At 42.3% G+C, this 24,642-nt stretch overlaps 2 protein-coding genes across 3 annotated transcripts; both read left to right on the top strand.

Moving 5' to 3' along the window:
- Nucleotides 1-718: 718 nt before the first annotated feature.
- Nucleotides 719-1,703, top strand: LOC135508798 (tubulin alpha-8 chain-like). Its single transcript, XM_064929014.1, has 3 exons — nucleotides 719-1,124; nucleotides 1,202-1,270; nucleotides 1,591-1,703. The coding sequence occupies exons 1-3, from the start codon at nucleotides 719-721 to the stop codon at nucleotides 1,701-1,703; spliced, it is 588 nt and encodes a 195-aa protein (XP_064785086.1).
- A 760-nt stretch (nucleotides 1,704-2,463) lies between these two features.
- On the top strand, nucleotides 2,464-8,425 carry LOC135509183 (transmembrane protein 263-like). Of its 2 annotated transcripts, XM_064929621.1 has the most exons (4): nucleotides 2,464-2,830; nucleotides 4,426-4,498; nucleotides 4,675-4,748; nucleotides 5,345-8,425. In XM_064929621.1, exons 3-4 carry the CDS (start codon nucleotides 4,682-4,684, stop codon nucleotides 5,641-5,643), a joined length of 366 nt encoding a protein of 121 aa, XP_064785693.1. In that variant the 5' UTR covers nucleotides 2,464-2,830; nucleotides 4,426-4,498; nucleotides 4,675-4,681; the 3' UTR covers nucleotides 5,644-8,425. The 2 variants fall into 2 exon arrangements, with proteins under 2 accessions (XP_064785693.1, XP_064785691.1); XM_064929619.1 differs by lacking the exon at nucleotides 4,426-4,498 and having other exon boundaries at nucleotides 2,465-2,830.
- Nucleotides 8,426-24,642: the final 16,217 nt, after the last annotated feature.

The following is a 24,642-nucleotide window of genomic DNA, read 5'->3' as shown; positions in this document are numbered from 1 at the left end:
CATGAATCCAGTACTGCGTCCCTGGCTGATTCCTCGTTTGGTACCTTCAGTGAGACTGGCGGTGGGAAATATGTTCCCAGGGCTGTCTTCATAGATTTGTAGCCTACAGTTGTGGGTAAGGAACATATAGTTGTATAGCTAGCTATACAACCCCAATGGTAAGAAATGGCATGGTGTACATTGACATGTATTGTTTGTACAGCACCTTGTTTAAAAAATATATTTAACACTAGTCTTTTCTGCATATGCCAATATAATGTATTTTAGATGAAATAAGGAATGGACACTACCGTCAGGTTTATCACCCTGAACAACTCATCAGTGGCAAGGAGGATGCTGCCAATAACTACGCACGTGGCCATTACACAATTGGTAAGGAGATTGTGGAATCTGTACTGGACAGAATTTGTAAAATGGTGAGTGGTTCACTCTCTAGTAGCAAGTCCCACCATGGTGCAATTTGGATAAATTGTTAATGAGTGCTCGTTTTCCTCAGGCTGACCCGTGCATTGGACTACAAGGATTCCTTATTTTGTAGTTTGAGGTGGGACTGGCTCTGGCTTCGCTCTTAATGGAGCGCCTGTCTGTAGATTACGGGAAGAAGTCCAAACTGGAATTCTCAGTCTAACCTGCACCCCAAGTGTCCACGGCAGTTGTGGAGCCCTACAACTCCATCCTGACAACGCATACCACTCTGGAGCACTCGGATTGCTCTTTCATGGTGGACAATGAGGCCATCTTTGACATCTGCAAGCATAATCTTGGTGTGGAGCGTCCATTTTACACCAATCTGAACCGCCTCGTTGCCCAGATCGTCGTCTCAATTACTGCCTCTTTGTGCTTTGATGGCGCACTCAATGTGGATCTGACAGAGTTCCACACCAACCTGGTTCCTTACCCCCGTATCCACTTCCCCCTGGTCACTTATGCTCCCATCATCTCAGCAGAAAGGGCCTATCACAAGCAACTCTCTGTTCCTGAGATCACAAATGCCTGCTTTGAACCGGCTAACCAGATGGTAAAGTGTGATCCCAGGCATGGCAAGTACATGGCCTGCTGCTTGCTGTACTGTGGTGACGTAGTGCCCAAAGATGTCAACGCAGCCATCGCCCATATCAAGACCCGCAAATCCATCCAATTTATCCCATCGCCCATATCAAGACCCGCAAATCCATCCAATTTGTGGATTGGTGTCCGACAGGGTTCAAGGTCAACTACCAGCCGCCTGGGGGTGATCTGGCCAAGGTGCAGAGAACTGTGTGCATGCTGAGTAAAACCACAGCTATTGCAGAGTCGGAATCATTGGAGTCGTCTGGACCACAAGTTTGACCTGATGTATGCCAGGCGGGCCTTTTTTTTTTTTTTACCTTTATTTAACTAGGCAAGTCAATTAAGAACACATTCTTATTTTCAATGACGGCCTGGGAACAGTGGGTTAACTGCCTGTTCAGGGGCAGAACGACAGATTTGTACCTTGTCAGCTCGGGGGTTTGAACTCGCAACCTTCCGGTTACTAGTCCAACGCTCTAACCACTAGGCTACGCTGCCGCCCCACATACCTTTGTGTGCCTTTGTGCACTGTGGGTGAAGGCATGGAGGAGTTCTCTGAGGCCAGAGAGGACATGGCTGCTCTGGAGAAGGATTATGAAGAGGTGGGGGCAGACTCTGGTGATGGTTGTGAGGCGGAAGAGGATGAATACTAAATCTGCCTCCCAACCAGCATTTCTACTTGTTCTCCAAGCAGCCTCTTGTCTAATTATAATAAAACTCTGTTTGAATTCTTGCATGTGTCATTTACTTTAGATTTTTTTTTTACTTGATAAAGCTGATTTGGTTGGCAAGTGTGAATGTGTATAACTGGAATGAAAAGGTCCTGGAATGGTGCATTAGCTTTGTGGGTGGCATGTAAATTGGTCTGGAAGATTAGCGCTTGACAAGATGGCCGGAGTTGTTGGTACATCTGCACTGAACATTTTGTGTGCATTCTGACTACTTGACTGTAGTGAAGCCTTAAACCGTGCATCTTGCACCATTAACTATGATGGGTAGGAATATCTTAATTGACTAGTATAAATCAACCTTTGTCAATGGGACCACAACCTGTCCGTGACTGCACATTATGCATTACGTTGACAAGATTGACCCTGATAATGCACTTTGTGCATATTGCAGGAGCTCAGCTGTGTCATCTAGTGGTTGCCTGATTAATATTGCAAATAGGAGAAAAAAAGTAACTTTTGCATTACGTAAGTTAAATTATACCCAGTTATCATTGTAGAGCTACATTTATATAAATCGACACCTTGAAAGATTAGCATATGGTATTTTTCAAAGACAACATTTGTACTACGTTGGAAAAAGTGCCAAGTTATGCCACCACACCCCTGAGCTGCTCCACCCTGTTAATATCGGGCAGACTGTATCCGCGCATGAGGTCTAATACCAAAAGGCTGAGACGGCTTGTAGACAAACTATCAGACTACTGAACACGAACTGGGCTGACCACCTGCACTGTAGCATACATTCATGCTACGCACGCAACTACTGCTACCAGACTCTGATAATAGCTAAATACTAAATGTAAACATTTATCCCGTTTCCCCAAAACACTAAATATTGGACTATAAATTGTTCCTGTATTATACAAATTGTTTTGTTCTATTCTACTGTGCCATTTACTTAGTATGATCTTGTATTTCTTGTGGCAAAGTACCTCGTTTACTGGCTGCTTGAGCCATCTCCATTGTAGCTAATTTGTTCCTAAGAAAAAAAAAGTTGCTGACAGTTGAGCATTGCTGCAACGTCAGAGAACAGACACAGAAAAAACAAGGTAATTGTACTTTTGTTAACGCGCGATAATTTAAGACATATGAATCGATTTATATAAACGTGTTATAAGATACAAAAAGAAAAAGCCATTTTACACTTACAATCTCAAAATAAATGAGCGTTAACTCATTTGCAATTGATCTAGCTACTGTTAGTTAGCTAACGTTAGCTATCCATGCAGTTTCCAATATGAGTGATTTCGCTAGCTAGCTAGTAAAAAGTTTGCTAACAAAGTTGCTTTTCGCCCTTGCCCCACTAACGAGCTAATTTGAAACTATATATGTATATATATTCAGACAACTGTTTCAAGTAGAACGTTTTGTTTCAAATTGAGTTGGTTAATTGAATGAGAGGATAACTATTTTGCTAAAACATAAAGCTAACTAACCATCTATGCTAGCCTTACAATTGATCATGCTAACTAGACTAGCTAGCTTGTCAAACTCCGTTGGAACACAGTTTGGTTGGGTTATGGCTTGCAAGTATGACTTTATTTGTATTCATCAGATAATAGTACCCAGCTAGCTAAGTAATCTGATATTTTTCAAACAGGACATTAATTATATACTGTAACAAGTGTGTATGTCATCTAAACACGTAATAGTTTTGGAGTTAGCCGAATGACACGTCAGTGACCATACCCAGCTAAATAACAACTCTTATTTCTCTTAAGTATTTTAGATTGAACGCCTTTTGGATGTTCATTATGCTAACCAAACGATTTTCAAGTAGCTAGTACTTAAATGTAAGTGTGAATAGATTTAATTTATTAAATTGTCTCCATCTCCACATATCTGAGTTAGGTACCACACATTCTGTCTACTGAAACTATATTCATACCAGCTTGGCTCTATGCCTAACTAGACCTAAAAGGTGGCTTTATTAATGGTCTTCAATTGTTGCTTACTTAAGCACAACTGGACCCCTAACCCTTTTACGGTGAAATGAAGGTACTCTATTCAGCACCTAGATATTTTTTGTTCCATTTCTAATTTCCAGACTAGTGCTATGCCTAAAAGAAATAGGATAATTAAAGCTTTTACACCGCGGTGTATCTGTGAGTGTGCTATGTTGAACTGTGGGGGGCACGTGAAGAGCGAAGTTTGCTTATAGACGAGGCTAGTTTACTGTAGTGTGAAGTACAGTTTGATGCCACTGTAACTGCCACATAGGAATGCCCTACAGGCTACATGCACATAGAGCTGTTGAACAGCACATGTTTCTACAACACTAATTAGGCCCTAAGATCATGTTCAAAGGTCCTCAGCAAGCATATGACTTATGTTGACTCTGTTCAAGGCTTCCCTTCTAAGAATTAGGCTTTATCATGTCTTTGTATTACTATCATGTGCATATCTTCTGTTTGGTGCCGGTAACTTGCCGCTCCGGTTTTGAAATGTCTTCGTGATCCTACTTTGCAGATGTGTGCTCTGTCAGATAAGAACAAAAAAAAGCTACCGATTGAGTAAAATAAATGAATTCCATGTTCTGCAAATGTCTTGATTTTCATCTTGTTGAGTTGAACATAGCCCCCCCCCCCCCCCACTGGCTCTCTCAATCTGGCTCTCTGTCTGTTTATTCTCTGTGCTTCAACAGTAAACAGGTCTGCCTTGTTTGGCGTCGTTAGAAGCAGGCAGCACACCCTGGCTTAAAGTCAGACAGAGGAATGGTTAGTCCAAAGGCAATCCTTCCCTACCTTGTTTTTCAAGAACTTACCTAACCTAACGCCCAACTGCCAGAGGCACAATGTTTGCTCTACGGTGCCTCATTTGGGAAGAAGTAATGATATAGCCTACTTAAGAGATAATGAATTGGTTGACTTTACCTGTTTTCTCTCCTGCCTAGAGGGAAGATGAGTCAAAGCGAGCAGCAACAGCAGGATGAAATCCCAGCATACCTCAAAGATGAGCATCCAGCAGGTCAGTTCAGTCTCTTTAGTTGCCAAAAACAAGCTGATGAACATTGAATGGACAATGATAACACGTATTGTACACTGACACTAATGAAGGAGGCTACGTAACAGTAACTTGAATGCCATCCTATCACTGAAGATCTTATTAATAGGCCTAACTACAGTAAACCTGAACTTTTTTAAATGTCCTCAAAAATTTGATGTCTGAGTGAATCTTAATATGTCTGAGGCATTTTTATTTGTACCAATAGGTGGCATTACTGTTCCATCTTCTGCATTGTTAGTGGCTCTACAGTTTCTGTCTAGCCCACCACACACTGATACCTTTGTCATTAGAAGCAATGAGGGCTATTGAGGGCCATCGTAACTATATTTAGCTTTATCTTTCTAGTGGAGCTATTACTCTATCATGTGGTCACAATAGACCATTCTAAGCAGAAGACATGGTTCAATGACACAAACTTCCATGTAGGAGCCTATTCATCATTCTATTGTGGCACTGTCTGTACAATGTGGAAGAGAGCTTTTTCCATGAACTGGGGAAGTTGCTCTGTTCCTCTGCTTAACTTCTCTCAACAATAACACCCTATTGTCTCTCATCAGACGGTAACAAGGATCACCCCGCGCCCCAGCCAGGCATGTTCTCCAGAGTGACTGGAGGACTCTTCAGTGTCACTAAAGGTGCTGTGGGAGCCACTGTGGGTGGGGTGTCCTGGATAGGAGGGAAGAGCTTCGACCTGACCAAGACCGCTGTCACCTCAGTGGCCGCTGTACCTGGCATTGGGGTGGGGCTGGTGAAAGGAGGGGTGTGTGCTGTAGCTGGATGTGTGTCTGCAGTAGGCTCAGCGGTGGCCAATAAAGTTCCTATTGGAGGAGGCAAGAAGAAGGACAAGTCTGACTGAGGAGGGGACGGACGGCGATGCCGTTTTGGGTCTCATGTCTGTTTCGCCTACAGTGTGGAGGGTCCTGGAGGGCTACAGAGGATTCAAAGTCGTGTGTGTGTTCTCTTTTTGTGGAGGCCTACACTCTGATCCGCAAGTTTCTATGGACCACTCTCGTTATGTGGCGGCCTGGTCACAGAGGGGGAGACTAAATAAGTGGCTTCCTGGTCAGTAGTGCAGGGGCCACCCCACCCGTCTTTGTCTGCAATAATAACCAGTGCCTCAAACTGTTGGAATATGAAATGACTGACTGTGAATGTTGGATTTACTCTGTAGATAAAAACCAGCCAAGAAAATATTAGGCCTATTTTATTGCTTAGTATTTGTTCTATCTCCTGGCCGCTGTTTAAGAAACAGGCCAAGAACATTTTCACAATGTTTAAAGCGGTGTTCATGTTCATTGCTGTGTTTGGCAGTCAGACAATCAGTGATCGATGCCTCTCATGGGGGGGGGGTTTGGTGCTGGGACTGCACAGGGGGTTACTACCTTGACCCCTGAGCAGAGGTGTGGTTCAGATCGAAGAAGCCAGCACCGGGCTGCTCCAACCACCGAGGCAGCGCTTTGTTTTGAAAAGCAATGGTGACGGCGGGGAGTTGATGGCTGCACTCCATCTCTCTGATTGATTCTATTTCTGAGATTACGGACTCTATGCGTCTGGGGCCCAGCCGCTCAGCCTTGGTGCTCTTTCCCACAACAAAACTCATCACTCTCCCACCCCTCCCCAATAATTACAGCGGCACACTGGGGTTTCAACGCTACCTGCAAGGGCTATGGTAGACTGAACACTGCTAGGGAAGTCGATGTTCCTGACTAGATGTTTATGCTGGTGGATATTGTTTTCTTTTGTTTTTTCTTCTTCCCCTGTAAAGTATACGATTTATATCTCAAACTCCCCATTCCTGATGTGAGGGGATTTTTTTTTTTTTTTTTTCATAGGGATATTATTTCTCCACCAGGGAAATTCTCTAAAGTGGACATGTTCATTTCCATTCATCTTTTTCATCTTCAGAAAACGCACTCTGGTGCAAGTAATGTAACCTTATGTTTTTCAATGACAAAGTAGTTTTAGGATCCGTTTCCCCTTTGATGGTATGGACTCTTCATTTTTTCACTGATGGTGCGTTGAATCACAGAGCTCTGTCACTGCTGTTCCTTCCTCTCTCGCTATATTTTGATCTTTCACTTTACAGCAAGGTGCCTTATTCCCACAAGAAAGCCTGAACTAAAGTAACTTATTCATTTTTTTAACCTACCACTAATATATCTATCATCTTATTCCGTAGTCCACATGTTGTTCTACTGCCAAAAAACAAACTAGCCTACTTTAGCATTAACCATTTCTGAATACATTTAAGGAGTTGTCTTTTTCCATTGTTTGTATTAGAAATAAAATGTATTCATATTATTAATATACAGTTCCAGTCAAGTATGGACACCCTTTGCCTTGATGACAGCTTTGCACACTCGTGGCATTCTCTCAACCAGCTTCATGAGGTAGCTATTTGGAATGCATTTTAATTAACAGATGTGCCTTGTTAAAAGTACATTTTGGGAATTTCTAGGTTTGAGCCAATCAGTTGTGTTGTGACAAGGTATGGGTGGTATACAGAAGATACCCCTTTTTGGTAAAACACCAAGTCCATATTATGGCAAGAACCACTCAATTAAGCAAAGAGAAATGACAGTACATCATTAGTTTAAGACATGAAGGTCAGTCAATATGGAACATTTCATCAACTTTGAAAGTGTCTTCAAGTGCAGTCGCAAAAACCATCAAGCACTATGATGAAACTGGCTCTCATGAGGACCGCCACAGGAAAAGACCCAGAGTTACCTCTGCTGCGGAGGATAAGTTCATTAGAGTTACCAGCCTCAGAAATTGCATCCCAAATAAATGCTTCACAGAGTTCAAGTACAAGACACATCTCAACATTAACTGTTCAGAGGAGACTGTGTGAATCATGCCTTCATGGTTGAATTGCTGCAAAGAAACCACTATTAAAGGACACCAATAATAAGAATAGACTTGCTTGGACCAAGAAACACTGGCAACGGATATTAGACATGTGGAAATCTGTCCTTTGGTCTGATTTTTAGCCATGTCTTTGAGAGATGCAGAGAAGGTGACCGGATGATCTCGGCATGTGGTTCCCACCGTGAAGCATGGAGGAGGAGGTGTGATAGTGTGGGCTGCTTTGCTGGTGACACTGATTTATTTAGAGTTCAAGGCAAGCTTAACCAGCATGGCTACCACAGCATTCTGCAGTGAAACGCCATCCCAGCTGGTTTGCGCTTAGTGGGACTATCATTTGTCTTTCAACAGGATAATGACCCAACAAACCTCCAGGCTGTGTAAGGGATATTTGACCAAGAAGGAGTGCTACATCAGATGACCTGGCCTCCACAATCACCCAATCTCAACCCAATTGAGGTGGTTTGGAATGAGTTGGACCGCAGAGTGAAGGAAAAGCAGCCAGCAAGTACTCAGCATATGTGGGAACTCCTTCAAGACTGCTGGAAAAGCATTTCAGGTGAAGCTGGTTGAGAGAATGCCAAGAGTGTGCAAAGCTGTCATCAAGGGAAAGGGTGGCTACTTTGAAGAATCTAAAATCTATTAAAATTTGTTTAACACTTTTTTTGGTTACTACATGATTCCATATGTGTTATTTCATAGTTTTGATGTCTTCACTATTTTTCTACAATGTAGAAAATAATACAAATAAAGAAAAACCCTTGAATGAGTAGGTGTGTCCAAACTTTTGACTGGTACTGTAGTTCTCTACCAAAGTATTTGACTATTAATCAGTGGATTCTTAAAATTGGGTGTGTAACATCACATGGATATTTCTTGTGTTCATGATTTGTCTATAATTTTATGGAAAAATGAATGAGCCTCAGAGCAGTTGTTTTGCCCGTTTGTCATTAAGGTTTGACGGTGTGAATAGGAACTAGGATAATCAGTTGTTTCCTATTTGTTTGGCTTGTCAACACTGCAGAGATTAATTTCTGTAGCCCCCTCCCCTAGCTCCTACCTCTGTTTTCTAATCTAAAATGTCTGTATAGTCAATATAACAGTAGAGCCACCTAGCCTGTAAAATTGGCTGCCTAATCCCAAATCTGACCCTTAGGCACTTTGTGTAGATGTGAGAGGATTGGATTACGCAATATGTTAATAGTGCCACATTTCCCTCTAATATAGCTCTCCAATCCTTTCAGGTCTACACACATGCATAGGGGGTTGAGCCTAGGGGTCGATTTGGAAATAAACATTTGTGGTTCACCTCCACCATGTCCCTTTTACTTACTCTGTATCTAGTCTTCTGTGAACACCAAATGGGTAAGGGCTAAGTGAAGGGTTTTAGAGTCCGAAATATTATATATTATATTTATTTTCAAAGCCAAACTGGTGGACGTTTCATCTTGATATTTCAGCAACAGAGCAGTAAATAAGCCCATTTGAGTACAGTTCCAGAGTCCAGTTGTAATGTCAGTATACTGTCTGATAGTCTACTCTCAGGATGAGGCAACCTCAGGCTGTCACACTGGAATGACTGATTCCTCACCACGCTACGTAGACATAGGCAAACAGTTGTGGGAATACAGACCTTTCACACTTTTCCAAAGCAGTTGAACACTGAGTATACCGTAGGAAGACTTTCATAATATTGAGTTGAGCCCAGAACAGACTAAATTTGTCAGGGCGAGAACTCTACAAGTTGTCAAGTGTTCCACAGGGATGCTGGCCCCTGTTGTCGCTAATGCTTCCCACAGTTGTGTCAAGTTGGCTGGATGTCCTTTGGGTGGTAGACCATTCTTGATACACACAGGAAATTGTTGGCTGTGAAAAACCCAGCAGCGTTGCAGTTCTTGACACAAACTGGTGCGCCTGGCACCTACTACCATACCCCGTTCAAAGGTACTTAAATCTTTTGTCTTGTCCATTCACCCTCTGAATGACACACATACACTATCCATGTCTCAATTGTCTCCAGGCTTAAAAATCGTTCTTTAACCTGTCTCTTCCCCTTCACCTACAACCATTTGAAGTGGATTTAACAAGTGACATCAATATGGGATCATAATTCTCACCTGGATTCACCTGGTCAGTCTGTCATGGAAAGAGCAGGTGTATTTTATGTTTTTTTTATACTCTATATACTGTATGACACTCACATAAAAACAAATTACTTGTAGAGAATGAATTACCAAATGTTGAATGATATGACTTAAGGTTGAGCAGTTTTTTTTTTTACGGATGAAGCATGTGTTTCAGTAGGAAAGTACAACTGTGAAATGGTACTAGATTTTCTATAGAATCTGCATGTCCATGACTCTCAGCATGAACTGTGTTAGTGCAGCATTTCAAGTCCAAATGTTCTCAATCTCAAACCTTTTGTCTTAGAAATGTGTCTGTTTCTCACTTATTATGAGGAAGAGGTGGTGAGAAATCTAGAATGGATCTCCCCTGCCATCTAGACAGTCTAGAATTCACACACTTACGTCAATGTGTAACTGGGAAGCCCAGTTCTTCTTCCCTGTTCCACTGTCTATCAGTGCCTGGAGGGAATTGACGTGCGGCAGCTTCACACAGGGACTGTAACCTTGAGCCCCCTGTGCATTAGTCGTATGAGTTAGTGGCGATACCGTAGCTTTCACACTCGGCGGATGAAGGAGATGAAATGCCCCAGCCTTTTCCTCAGCTGCTAACAAGGTTGTGATTCAACCTTTTGGAGGAATCAATAATGAGGCCCATTGGTGCGAAGTCCAGGACCTAGAGATTTTACACTTCATAGACCCAATTTAAGTGGTGGCTGCTGAGAGCGAGGCTAAGGTGACTGTTCCAAGAGTGAAGAAGAAATAAATCACTTATACCTTTTTATATCACTGCTCACTGTTCCGCTTAACACGGTCATAATACCTCTTGACCATCATAGAAACAGAATCTAAGTAGACTTATGTGGATCATTGTAACTAGCGGTTGATTAATTATGTGTGATTAAAATATGCTTTAAATCTGAGACCTTGCCTAATTCTTTTTAATTGACCAGACTTGGAAGTTTGTTTCGACCCAAGAATCATAGATGGGGAAGATTAATTAAGTGGTCTTTTTTGCCTTTTCTCTGTTGTCCCCATTTAATTACCCTAACCTGGCCTGATTACAGACACTGGGTACCTTCATGAATAGAAATCAGTACATTTACATTTAAGTCATTTAGCAGACGCTCTTATCCAGAGCGACTTACAAATTGGTGAATTCACCTTCTGACATCCAGTGGAACAGCCACTTTACAATAGTGCATCTAAATCATTTAAGGGGGGGGTGAGAAGGATTACTTATCCTATCCTAGGTATTCCTTGAAGAGGTGGGGTTTCAGGTGTCTCAGGAAGGTGGTGATTGACTCCGCTGTCCTGGCGTCGTGAGGGAGTTTGTTCCACCATTGGGGGGCCAGAGCAGCGAACAGTTTTGACTGGGCTGAGCGGGAACTGTACTTCCTCAGTGGTAGGGAGGCGAGCAGGCCAGAGGTGGATGAACGCAGTGCCCTTGTTTGGGTGTAGGGCCAGTAGAGAGCTAACTAGGGAATAAGGGAGATATATGCCTCAGGGGTATTCAATTTCCTAGACGCAGATGTGGTTCATTGAAAAAGACTTCTCCAAAATGGTTGTTTGCTAAAGCCAGACTTAAATGGTCGGTGACAGATGATCCTGCACCAGTATTTGAAAATCTATGTCGTATTTCACAGAACCAAGTCAACTCAGACTCAATAGGCTTCAATGAAAGCTGACCAGGTGAAGAGCCAATTTGGCCACCTAATCTCTGGGATTAACTAACAGGCCTGTGATAATGAGATCACCTCAAATAGCATCAGAATCTCATTGTCCCCTGCTGCCGGGCTGCCATGAGTTTCATGACTCTTAATTCAGAAAAATAACTATCAACGTCTATACACTTCTGTAAATCGCTCTGGATAAGAGCGTCTGCTAAATGGTTAAAATATGTAAAGATATATACAGTATGTGTGTGTACATATACACTGCTCAAAAAAATAAAGGGAACACTAAAATAACACATCCTAGATATGAATGAAATATACATATTAAATACTTTTTTCTTTACATAGTTGAATGTGCTGACAACAAAATCACACAAAAATGATCAATGGAAATCAAATGTATCAACCCATGGAGGTCTGGATTTGGAGTCACACTCAAATTAAAGTGGAAAAACACACTACAGACTGATCCAACTTTGATGTAATGTCCTTAAAACAAGTCAAAATGAGGCTCAGTAGTGTGTGTGGCCTCCACGTGCCTGTATGACCTCCCTACAATGCCTGGGCATGCTCCTAATGAGGTGGCGGATGTTCATGCTGGAGGATGTTGCAGGCAGCAGAACGTTCTCCACGGCGTCTCCAGACTGTCACGTCTGTCACATGCTCAGTGTGAACCTGCTTTCATCTGTGAAGAGCACAGGGCGCCAGTGGCGAATTTGCCAATCTTGGTGTTCTCTGGCAAATGAAAAACGTCCTGCACGGTGTTGGGCTGTAAGTACAACCCCCACCTGTGGACGTCGGGCCCTCATACCACCCTCATGTGGCCTGCTGGAGGTCATTTTGCAGGGCTCTGGCAGTGCTCCTCCTTGCACAAAGGCGGAGGTAGCGGTCCTGCTGCTGGGTTGTTGCCCTCCTACGGCCTCCTCCACGTCTCCTGATGTACTGGCCTGTCTCCTGGTAGCGCCTCCATGCTCTGGGCACTACGCTGACAGACACAGCAAACCTTCTTGCCACAGCTCGCATTGATGTGACATCCTGGATGAGCTGCACTACCTGAGCCACTTGTGTGGGTTGTAGACTCCGTCTCATGCTACCACTAGAGTGAAAGCACCGCCAGCATTCAAAAGTGACCAAAACATCAGCCAGGAAGCATAGGAACTGAGAAGTGGTCTGTTGTTGCTACCTGGAGAACCACTCCTTTATTGGGGGTGTCTTGCTAATTGCCTATAATTTCCACCTGTTGTCTATTCCATTTGCACAACAGCATGTGAAATTTATTGTCAATCAGTGTTGCTTCCTAAGTGGACAGTTTGATTTCACAGAAGTGTGATTGATTTGGAGTTACATTGTGTACAGCAGTGTATATACAGTGCCTTGCGAAAGTATTCGGCCCCCTTGAACTTTGCGACCTTTTGCCACATTTCAGGCTTCAAACATAAAGATATAAAACTATTTTTTTGTGAAGAATCAACAACAAGTGGGACACAATCATGAAGTGGAACGACATTTATTGGATATTTCAAACTTTTTTAACAAATCAAAAACTGAAAAATTGGGCGTGCAAAATTATTCAGCCCCTTTACTTTCAGTGCAGCAAACTCTCTCCAGAAGTTCAGTGAGGATCTCTGAATGATCCAATGTTGACCTAAATGACTAATGATGATAAATACAATCCACCTGTGTGTAATCAAGTCTCCGTATAAATGCACCTGCACTGTGATAGTCTCAGAGGTCCGTTAAAAGCGCAGAGAGCATCATGAAGAACAAGGAACACACCAGGCAGGTCCGAGATACTGTTGTGAAGAAGTTTAAAGCCGGATTTGGATACAAAAAGATTTCCCAAGCTTTAAACATCCCAAGGAGCACTGTGCAAGCAATAATATTGAAATGGAAGGAGTATCAGACCACTGCAAATCTACCAAGACCTGGCCGTCCCTTTAAACTTTCAGCTCATACAAGGAGAAGACTGATCAGAGATGCAGCCAAGAGGCCCATGATCACTCTGGATGAACTGCAGAGATCTACAGCTGAGATGGGAGACTCTGTCCATAGGACAACAATCAGTTGTATATTGCACAAATCTGGCCTTTATGGAAGAGTGGCAAGAAGAAAGCCATTTCTTAAAGATATCCATAAAAAGTGTCGTTTAAAGTTTGCCACAAGCCACCTGGGAGACACACCAAACATGTGGAAGAAGGTGCTCTGGTCAGATGAAACCAAAATTGAACTTTTTGGCAACAATGCAAAACGTTATGTTTGGCGTAAAAGCAACACACCATCCCCACTGTCAAATATGGTGGTGGCAGCATCATGGTTTGGGCCTGCTTTTCTTCAGCAGGGACAGGGAAGATGGTTAAAATTGATGGGAAGATGGATGGAGCCAAATACAGGACCATTCTGGAAGAAAACCTGATGGAGTCTGCAAAAGACCTGAGACTGGGACGGAGATTTGTCTTCCAACAAGACAATGATCCAAAACATAAAGCAAAATCTACAATGGAATGGTTCAAAAATATACATATCCAGGTGTTAGAATGGCCAAGTCAAAGTCCAGACCTGAATCCAATCGAGAATCTGTGGAAAGAACTGAAAACTGCTATTCACAAATGCTCTCCATCCAACCTCACTGAGCTCGAGCTGTTTTGCAAGGAGGAATGGGAAAAAATTGCAGCCTCTTGATGTGCAAAACTGATAGAGACATACCCCAAGCGACTTACAGCTCTAATCTCAGCAAAAGGTGGCGCTACAAAGTATTAACTTAAGGGGGCTGAATACTTTCGCAAGGCACTGTATGTACACACACACACACAGAGTGAGCTCCAAAAGTATTGGGACAATCACACTGGTTGTTTTGGCTCTGTTCTCCAGCACTTTTGATTTTAAATGGTTAAAGTGCAGACTGTCAGCTTTAATTTTAGGGTATTTTCATCCATATCGGTTGAACTGTTTAGAAATTACAACACTTTTTGTACATAAGTCCCCAAAAGTATTTAATTCACTTATGTGTATTAAAGTAGTGATAAATTAAGCATTTGATCCAATATTCATAGTATGCAATGACTACATCAAGCTTGCGACTCTACAAATGTGTTGGATGCATTTGCTGTTTGTTTTGGTTGTGTTTCAGATTATTTTGTGCCCAATAGAAATTAATGAAAATAATGTATTGCATCATTTGAGAGTCACTTTTATTGTAAATAAGAATATGTTTCTAAACACTTCTACATTAATGTGGATGCTTCCATGATTACGGATAATCCCAAATTAATTGTGAATGATGATGAGTAAAAAAGTTAAAGGCATAAATATCAACCCCCCCCCCAAAATGCTAACCTCCCCTGTTATTGTAATAGTGGGAGCTTAGCGTGTCTTTGGGTTATGATATTTGTGTGTCTGTGACTCATTAGAAATGGATCTGACCTTACTTCACAGATAGATGACAAACTCAATGTATTCAAGGCCGAGACGGAGAGCTCTATACTGACATTGAGAGGACCCAGAAGAATAGGTAAACCTACTGCAGTAGCGCAGATGACAGGCCTACCTATGTCCTCACAGTCCAGGATCAAGGGCCTTGTCACATACTGTAACTGTGGAATGTGTGACGCAGTGTGGGTTAAAATAATAGAGGAACTCAGTGAAGAAAGTCCTTTGATGAAGCTGTAATAATTTTGAGGAACAACTACAGAAATGCTTAAAGTAACACGGCGGAAAACTGAACAAAGTCTCCTGAATGTAGTAAAATGGCAAATTCCCCCTCTGGGTTCCAGATCAGTTTTCCTCTGAACATGTTTGGTTTCATAAGACTAATCAGTGCAAGAGAGTTTGTTTAAAAATAAGAAGGTCAATGCAGGTAGTCCGGGTAGCCATTTGATGAGCTATTTAGCAGTCTTATGGCTTGGGGATAGAAGCTGTTCAGGGTCCTTTTGGTCTCAGACTTGGTGCACTTTTACCGTTTTCCATGTGATAGCAGATAGAACAGTCTATAGCTTGGGTGGCTGGGAGCTCGGCCCCAGTGATGTACTGAGTCATGCTCATCACCCTCTATAGTGCCTTGCAGCCACATGCCTTGCAGTTGCCATACCAAGCGTTGATGCAGCCAGGCAAGATACTCTCAATGGTGCAGCTGTAGAACTTTTTGAGGATCTAAGAGGCCATGCCAAATCTTTTCAGCCTCCTGAGGGGGAAGAGGTGCTGTCGTGCCCTCTTCACAACTGTGTGGTTGTGTGTGAACCATGTTACTTCCTTAGTGATGTGGACTCCAAGGATCTAGAAGCTCTTGACCCGCTCTACTACAGCCCCATCAATGTGGAGGGGGCATGCTCGCCCCTCCTTTTCCTGTATTCCAAAATCAGCTCCTTTTGTCTTTCTGACGTCGAAGGAGAGGTTGTTGTCCTGGCACAACGGTGCTAGGTCTCTGGTCTCCTCCCTATTGTCTGCCTCATCTTCATCGGTGATCAGTCCTACCACCGTTGTGTTGTCAGCAAACATAATGATGGTGTTGGAGTCGTGCCTGGCCGTGCAGTCAAGAGTGAACAGGGAGTACAGGAGGGAACTGAGGGGGCCCGTGTTGATGGTCAGTGTGGCCGATATGTTGTTACCTACCTTCAACGCTTGGGGGCAGCCGTAAGGAAGTCTAAGATCCAGTTGCAGAGGGATGTGTTCAGTCATAGGGTCCTTAGCTTAGTGATGAGCTTGGAGGTCACTAAAATGTTGAACACTGAGCTGTAGTTAATGAACAGCATTCTCACATAGGTGTTCCTTTTGTCTAGGTGGGAAAGGGCAGTGTGGAATGTAATAGAGTTTGCGCCATCTGTGGATGTGTTGGGGTGATATGTGAATTGGAGTGGGTCCAGGGTTTCTGGGATAATGGTGTTGATGTGAGCCATGACCAGCCTTTCAAAGCATTTCATGGCTACAGATGTGACTGTTGGAGTGGTAGATGAAGGGGAGAAGACAGGTTAGAGAAGGATTTTTAAGCCTTGTGACAATTGAGATGGATTATGTGTGCCATTTAGAGACTGAATGGGCAAGACAAAAGATTTAAGTGCATTTGAACGGGGTTTGGTAGCAGGTGCAGTGGCAATTTCAGCATGTAAATCTTGGGGGTGGGTGGGACCGTAGGATAGATAAAGGGGACATATAAGCAGACAATAAAAGCTCTTCAAATATTCAATGATTGCATTTATCAAAAACAGGTTATAGGGTACATGTGCACCACCAAGTCAGAACAGTAGAAAAAATTAAGAAGTGAAAATGGACAAAATTATTAGGGAGAGGCACATGGGCTACTAACAGCTTACTACACAACATACACTTAGTATTACTGTCTTAGCTACAGTATACATATCTCCCTGGCATATTACATTATTTATGCAGCAGCATACAATACATTTGTGGACTCACCTTATTGTGCTGTGCTCACTTGAACAGGAAGGGGGCGCGGCACTCCTTTGTGGGCAAATTTTGTCATCAAAGTCTGGCATTCTCTGGATTTATGGTGCTTTCAAGACAACTGGGAAGTCAACAAAAAACAAGTTGAATCGTGATGACGTCAGTGATCTTCATGTCGTAGCTCTAGAAAGAGGCCCGAGTTCTGAATATACAATTCCAAGTTGGATGAAAGTTCAAAATGTATTTTCCCAGTCGTAGCTCATTTTTCCCGAGTTCCCAGTTGTCTTGAACTCACTAAAGTCAGATTTTGCAGTTCCGAGTTAACAGTTGTTTTGAGCGCGGCACAAATCATGTTTCATTGACAGCATAGCCAATGTTGAATGTTTATAATTTTAAACTAGAGAAAAGAGACCCTTAATCTTAGATTTGGGACCACACAACTACTCCACTGAATAGTAGGCTAATGATTGCTTTGCAATACTTGCAGTTAGCCACACTGATTCCTTCTAAACCACTCATTGTTGAATTTGTGATTTCCAACTTGTTGTGTAATGTTTATGGCCGATGAGCACCAATACATTTTATCTATATTTTCTCTTCATTATTTCTCTTCATATGACAAGGATAGAAAAGGATTTGCCAGTAGATTGTCAACTTGATTCATGATGATGACTGCTAGCTCAGATTTAGAAAGTATGATGTTGACATGATCAGTCCAATTAAAGCTACTGTATAATGTGATTTGATGTCATTTTATCTGTGGCTAATAACCTTGAACCTTCTTGCATGGGCACTTCTAATATAACTCTAGGGCAGCACCCAAGGGGCTAGAATTTTCGAGCTCTACCCTTAGACTTGGAGGTGACATAGTGTCCCCATGAGTGACAGAACACTGAGCCAATCACGGCGCAACGCTCCGTATTTTTTGCTGGCAGGAAACCTACTCTGAATGACAGGTCGCCACTGTGTCAAGAACTTCAACGATGCTGGGTTTTTCATGCTCAACAATTTCTCGTGTGTATCATGAATGGTCCACCACCCAAAGGACATACAGCCAACTTGACACAACTCCGGGATCCTTAGGATGTCCCTACCCTATTGAAGTTGAAATTTAAAATGGTTGCGATTAGGGTAATGGTAGGTATTAATGGTAGGGTTTAGGGTAGGGACGTCCTATGGATCTCGGATAGTACTGACCCTTCTTCAGTCTGGCCGTCGAGTCCGTCAAAGAACAGGAAGTTACTTGTGGTTGTGGTTTTTGACGATGGGTTGATTGGATCGCTAGCCAGCAACTTGTAAACAATGACACATTCCTATAAGTGTGTAGTATTTTAATAGTATGTTAAAAATTATGCACATTGGCTGTTAAGCCAATTATACTTTCCGACTGTTGCCTCCCGTTTTAGTTTATTGTGATTTGGAAGTAGCTAGCTACAGAATAGCCTAGCTCAAGGATGGGAAACTAAACAATATCATAAATAATATCATAACTGCCATCGATAAACCACAGTACTGTGCAGCCGTCTTCATCGACCTGGCCAAGGCTTTCGACTCTGTTAATCACCATATTCTTATCGGCAGACTCAACAGCCTTGGTTTTTCTAATGACTGCCTCACCTGGTTCACTAATTACTTCTCAGATCGAGTTCAGTGTGTCAAATCGGAGGGCCTGTTGTCCGGACCTCTGGCAGTCTCTATGGGAGTTCCACAGGGTTCAATTCTCTGGCCGACTCTTGTCTCTATTTATCAACGATGTCGCTCTTGCTTCGGGTGATTCTTTGATCCACTTCTACGCAGACGACACCATTCTGTATACATCTGTCCCTTCTTTGAACTCTGTGATAACAAACCTCCAAACGAGCTTCTGACCTAGAATATGAGGACAACTATAAATACCTAGGTGTCTGGCTAGACTGTAAACTCTCCTTCCAGACACACATTAAGTATCTCCAATCCAAAGTTAAATCTTGAATTGGCTTCCTATTTCGCAACAAAGCCTCCTCTTATGCTGCCAAACTTACCCTCGTAAAACGGACTATCCTACCGATCCTTGACTTCGGCGATGTAATTTACAAATTAGCCTCCAACACTCTACTCAGCAAATTGGATTCAGTCTATCACAGTGCCATCCGTTTTGTCACCAAAGCCCCATGTACTACCCACCATTGCGACCTGTATACTCTCGTTGGCTGGTCCTCGCTACATATTCGTCGCCAAACCCACTGGCTCCAGAACATCTATAAGTCTTTGCTAGGTATACAGTTGAAGACGGAAGTTTACATACACTTAGGTTGGAGTCATTAAAACTCGTTTTTCAACCACTCCACACATTTCTTGTTAACAAACTATAGTTTTGGCAAGTTGGTTAGGACATCTACTTTGTGCATGACACAAGTCATTTTTCCAACAATTGTTTACAGACAGATTATTTCACTTATAATTCACTGTATCACAATTCCAGTGGGTCAGAAGTTTACATACACTAAGTTGACTGTGCCTTTAAACAGCTTGGAAAATTCCAGAAAATGATGTCATGGCTTTAGAAGCTGCTTACCTTCAAGCTCAGTGCGTCTTTGCTTGACATCATGGGAAAATCAAAAGATATGGGCCAAGACCTCAGAAAAAAATATTGTAGACCTCAACATGTCTGGTTCATCCTTGGGAGCCATTTCCAAATGTTTGAAGGTACCACGTTCATCTGTACAAACAATAGTACGCAAGTATAAACTAGAGGTCGACCGATTAAGGAGCCTGCCTCCACAAGGAGCCTGCCTGTTTCGCGAATGCAGTAAGAAGCCAAGGTAAGTTGCTAGCTAGCATTAAACTTATCTTATAAAAAACAGTCAATCAATCATAATCACTTGTTAACTACACATGGTTGATGATATTCCGAGTTTATCTAGCGTGTCCTGCGTTGCATATAATGCGGTGCGCATTTGCGAAAAAGGACTGTCGTTGCTCCAACGTCTACCTAACCATAAACATCAATGCCTTTCTTAAAATCAACACACAAGTATATATTTTTAAACCTGCATATTTAGTTAATATTGCCTGCTAACATTAATTTCTTTGTGTCACTTCTATTGCAACAGAGTCAGGGTATATGCAGCAGTTTGGGCTGCCTGGCTCGTTGTGAACTGTGTGAAGACTATTTCTTCCTAACAAAGACCGCCAACTTCGCCAAATGGGGAATGATTTAACAAAAGCGCATTTGCGAAAAAAAGCACAATCGTTGCATGTCTGTACATAACCATAAACATCAATGCCTTTCTTAAAATCAATACACAGAAGTATATATTTTTAAACCTGCATATTTAGCTAAAAGAAATCCAGGTTAGCAGGCAATATTAACCAGGTGAAATTGTGTCACTTCTCTTGCGTTCATTGCATGCAGAGTCAGGGTATATGCAACAGTTTGGGCAGCCTGGCTCATTGCGAACTAATTTGACCGAATTTTACGTAATTATGACATAACATTGAAGGTTGTACAATATAACAGGAATATTTAGGCTGATGGATGCCAGCCGTTAGATAAAACCATAATGACCTGAGGCTCCCATTTCTGTGTGTTATTATGTTATAATTAAGTCTATGATTTGATGGAGCAGTCTGCCTGAGCGATGGCAGGCAGCAACAGGCTCGTAAGCATTCATTCAAACAGCACTTTCGTGCGTTTTACCAGCAGCTCTTTGCAATGCTACAAGCATTGCGCTATTTATGACTTCAAGCCTATCAACTCCAGAGATTAGGCTGGTGTAACTGATGTGAAATGGCTAGCTAGTTAGCAGGGTGCGCGCTAATAGCGTTTCAAACGTCACTCGTTCTGAGGCTTGGAGTAGTTGTTCCCTTTGCTCTGCATGGGTAACGCTGCTTCGAGGGTGGCTGTTGTCGATGTGTTCCTGGTTCGAGCCCAGGTAGGAGCGAGGAGAGGGACGGAAGCTATACTGTTACACTGGCAATACTAAAGTGCCTATAAGAACATCCAATAGTCAAAGGTATATGAAATACAAATCGTATAGAGAGAAATAGTCCTGTAATTCCTATAATAACTACACCTTAAACTACTTACCTGGGAATATTGAAGACTCATGTTAAAAGGAACCACCAGCTTTCATATGTTCCCATGTTCTGAGCAAGAAACTTAAACGTTAGCTTTCTTATATGGCACATATTGCACTTTAACTTTCTTCTCCAACACTTTGTTTTTGCATTGTTTAAGCCAAATTGAACATGTTTCATTATTTATTTGAGGCTAAATTGATTTTATTGATGTATTATATTAAGTTAAAATAAGTGTTCATTCAGTATTGTTGTAATTGTCCTTATGACAAATACATTTAAAAAATTGTCCGATTAATCGGTATCGGCTTTTCTTGGTCCTCCAATAATCGGTATCAGTAACGGCGTTGAAAAATCATAATCGGTCGACCTCTAGAAGAAACCCCATGGGACCACGCAGCCGTCATACCGCTCAGGAAGGAGACGCGTTCTATCTCCTAGAGATGAACGTACTTTTGTGCGAAAAGTGCAAATCAATCCCAGAACAATAGCAAAGGACTTTGTGAAGATGCTGGAGGAAACAGGTACAAAGTATCTATATCCACAGTATAACAAGTCATACATCGACATAACCTGAAAGGCTGCTCAGCAAGGAAGACGCCACTGCTCCAAAACCGCCATAAAAAGGCCAGACTACGGTTTGCAACTGCACATGGGGACAAAGATTGTACTTTTTGGAGAAATGTCCCTTCGTCTGATGAAACAAAAATATAATTTTGGGGCTGTAAAGACCATCGTTATGTTTGGAGGAAAACGGAGGAGGCTTGAAACCCGAAGAACAACATCCTAACGTATAGCACGGGGGTGGCAGCATTATGTTGTGGGGGTGCTTTGCTGCAGGAGGGACTGGTGCACTTCCCAAAATAGATGGCATCATGAGGATGGAAAATGATGTGTATATATTGAAGCAACATCTCAAGACATCAGTCAGGAAGTTAAACCTTGGTCGCAAATGGGTCTTCCAAATGGACAATGACCCCAAGCATACTTCCAAGTTGTGGCAAAATGGCCAAAATTCACCCAACTTATTGTGGGAAAGCTTGTGGAAGGCTACCTGAAACGTTTGACCGAAGATAAACAATTTAGAGGCAATGCTACCAAATACTAATTGAGTGTATGTAAACTTCTGACCCACTGGGAATGTGATGAAAGAAATAAAAGCTGAAATAAATCATTCTCTCTACTATTATTCTGACATTTCACATTCTTAAAATAAAGTGGTGATCCTAACTGATCTAAGACAGGGAATTTTTACTATGATTAAATGTCAGGAATTGTGTAAAACTAAGTTTAAATGTATTTGGCTAATGTGTATGTAAACTTCTGACTTCAACTGTAGTTCCATCTTATCTCAGCTCACTGATCACCATAGTAACACCCACCCATAGCACGTGCTCCAGTAGGTATGTTTCACTGGTCATCCTTAAAGCCAACACCCCATTGGCCGCCTTTCCTTCCAGTTCTCTGCTGCAAATGACTGGAAAGAATTGCAAAAATCACTGAAGTTGGAGACTTTTATTTCCCTCACTAACTTTAAGCATCAGCTGTCAGAGCAGCAGCTGTACACAGCCCATCTGTAAATAGCCCATCCAACCAACTACCTACCTCATCCCCATATTTGTTTTTGTTTTTCTGCTCTTTTGCACACCAGTTTTTGTACTTGCACATTCTCATCTGCACATCTATCACTCCAGTGTAAATTGCTAAATTGTAATTACTTCGCCACTATTGGCCTATTTATTGCCTTACCTTCTTACTTAATTTGCACACACTATATACAGATTTTTCTATTGTGTTATTGGCTGTACATTTGTTTATCCCATGTTTAACTCTGTGTTGTTTTTGTTTGCACTGCTTTGCTTTATTTTGGCCAGGTCGCAGTTGTAATTGAGAACTTGTTCTCAACTGGCCTACCTGGTTAAATAAAGGTGAATTTAAAAAAATGTCTCAACTTACTGTTGAGATTTAGAGTAGTAGAATACACAAGGTGGAATTTTGAAATTTGGTTGTGCATCAGCAGTTTCTCTTGTTAAGTCAGTCAATCAATTGGACCAAGTCTAGCCAGCTATCTAAACTTGTAGAAATAATTCCAGTTACCGATCGTGGGGAAAATGGATTTTGTTTGTCACGCTCACTCAGATATCATATTAAAAATGTCAAACTTTTCTCTTCGCCCAATGACAAAATTTGTACAATTGCAGGAAATTAGCTGTAAAACTGCTGATTATTCTCTCCGCCCCATGGCAAAATTGGTAGAATAGCAGCCAACGTTTTTTTCAACATCATTTGTCAATGTATTGTGACATGGAATCTTCATTAAAAATACATTGGATTTGAAAAAAGTAATCAACGAAAACTGTTCTTTTGAGAGTGACATTTCAACCACATGATTATGTCATCATTGTAACCAAATTTCAAATAGACAAACAAACCTTGGCTCAGATGGAACTATCCAAGCAGTAGATACAGCTTCTTGAAATGTTGATATTTGGTTGAGTTTTCAACCAAACAGAATTCAATATCATATTTTATATTACTGTAAATAGCCTAAGGTTAAGGCTATTTTACAAACTAATGTAACATTCGACCTTAAAATGAGTAACACATCCATGACCACATTTTGCAACTGGCGACCTGGTTAGTGTGCACTGCGCCCAGCCCGCCACAGGAGTCGCTCGTGCGCAATGAGACAAGGATATCCCTACCGGCCAAACCCTCCCTAACCTGGACGACGCTAGGCCAATTGTGTGTCGCCCCACGGACCTCCTGGTCGCGGCCGGCTGCGACAGAGCCTGGGCTCTAACCCAGAGTCTCTGGTGGCACAGCTAGCACTGCGATGCAGTGCCCTAGACCACTGCGCCACCCGGGAGGCCCTTAAACTGCACTGCTTCTTGACACAATGCCCACTTAACCCGGAAGCCAGCCGCATAAATGTGTCAGAGGAAACACTGTACACCTGGTGACCGTGTCAGCATGCACTGCACCCGGCCCGCCACAGGAATCGCTAGTGCATGATGGGACAAGAACATCCCTGCCGGCTAAACCCTCCCCTAACCCGGACGATGCTGGGCCAATTGTTCGCCGCCCCATGGGTCTCCCAGTCGCAGCTGTCTGCGACAGAGCCTGGACACGGACCCAGAATCTCTAGTGGCACAGCTAGCACTGCGGTGCAGTGCCTAAGAACCCCGACGCCGCTCGGGACGGTCCAACGATTACAAGCATACCCATAACACGATGCAGTCACCACCATGCTTGAAAATATGGAGAGTGGTATTCAGTAATGTTTTGTATCAGATTTGCCCCAAACATAACACTTTGTATTCAAAACAAAAAGTAATTTGCTTTGGCACATTTTTTTCAATATTACTTTAGTGCCTTGTTGCAAACAGGATGCATGTTTTGGAATATATACAGGCTTATTTTCACTCTGTCAATTAGGTTAGTATTGTGGACTAACTACAATGTTGTTGAGCCATCCTTAGTTTTCTCCTATCACAGCCGTTAAACTCTGTAACTGTTTTAAAGGCACCATTGGCCTTCTTCTACAGCAACTGAGTTAGGAAGAACGCCTAAATCTTTGTAGTGACTGGGTATATTGCTATACCATCCAAAGTATAATTTATAACGTCACCATGCTTAAAGGGATATTCAATGTCTCCTTAAAAGAAAAAAATCACCAATAGGTGACATTTTTTGCGAGGCATTGGAAAACCTCCCTGGTCTTTGTGGGTGAAC

The sequence above is a fragment of the Oncorhynchus masou genome, chromosome 22, assembly GCF_036934945.1.
Source record: "Oncorhynchus masou masou isolate Uvic2021 chromosome 22, UVic_Omas_1.1, whole genome shotgun sequence".
NCBI lineage: Eukaryota > Metazoa > Chordata > Actinopteri > Salmoniformes > Salmonidae > Oncorhynchus > Oncorhynchus masou.
The sequence above is the reverse complement of the archived record's forward strand: the minus strand, read 5'-3'. Positions and strand labels throughout refer to the sequence as shown.

Coding starts and splice junctions, on each gene's coding strand:
- LOC135508798 (XM_064929014.1), top strand. CDS start 719: ATGGTGGACAATGAGGCCATCTTTGACATCTGCAAGCATAATCTTGGT. Junction 1,125..1,201: donor CATCGCCCATATCAAGACCC/GCAAATCCATCC, acceptor GGTGTCCGACAG/GGTTCAAGGTCAACTACCAG. Junction 1,271..1,590: donor GAGAACTGTGTGCATGCTGA/GTAAAACCACAG, acceptor CTGTGGGTGAAG/GCATGGAGGAGTTCTCTGAG.
- LOC135509183 (XM_064929621.1), top strand. CDS start 4,682: ATGAGTCAAAGCGAGCAGCAACAGCAGGATGAAATCCCAGCATACCTC. Junction 4,749..5,344: donor CAAAGATGAGCATCCAGCAG/GTCAGTTCAGTC, acceptor GTCTCTCATCAG/ACGGTAACAAGGATCACCCC.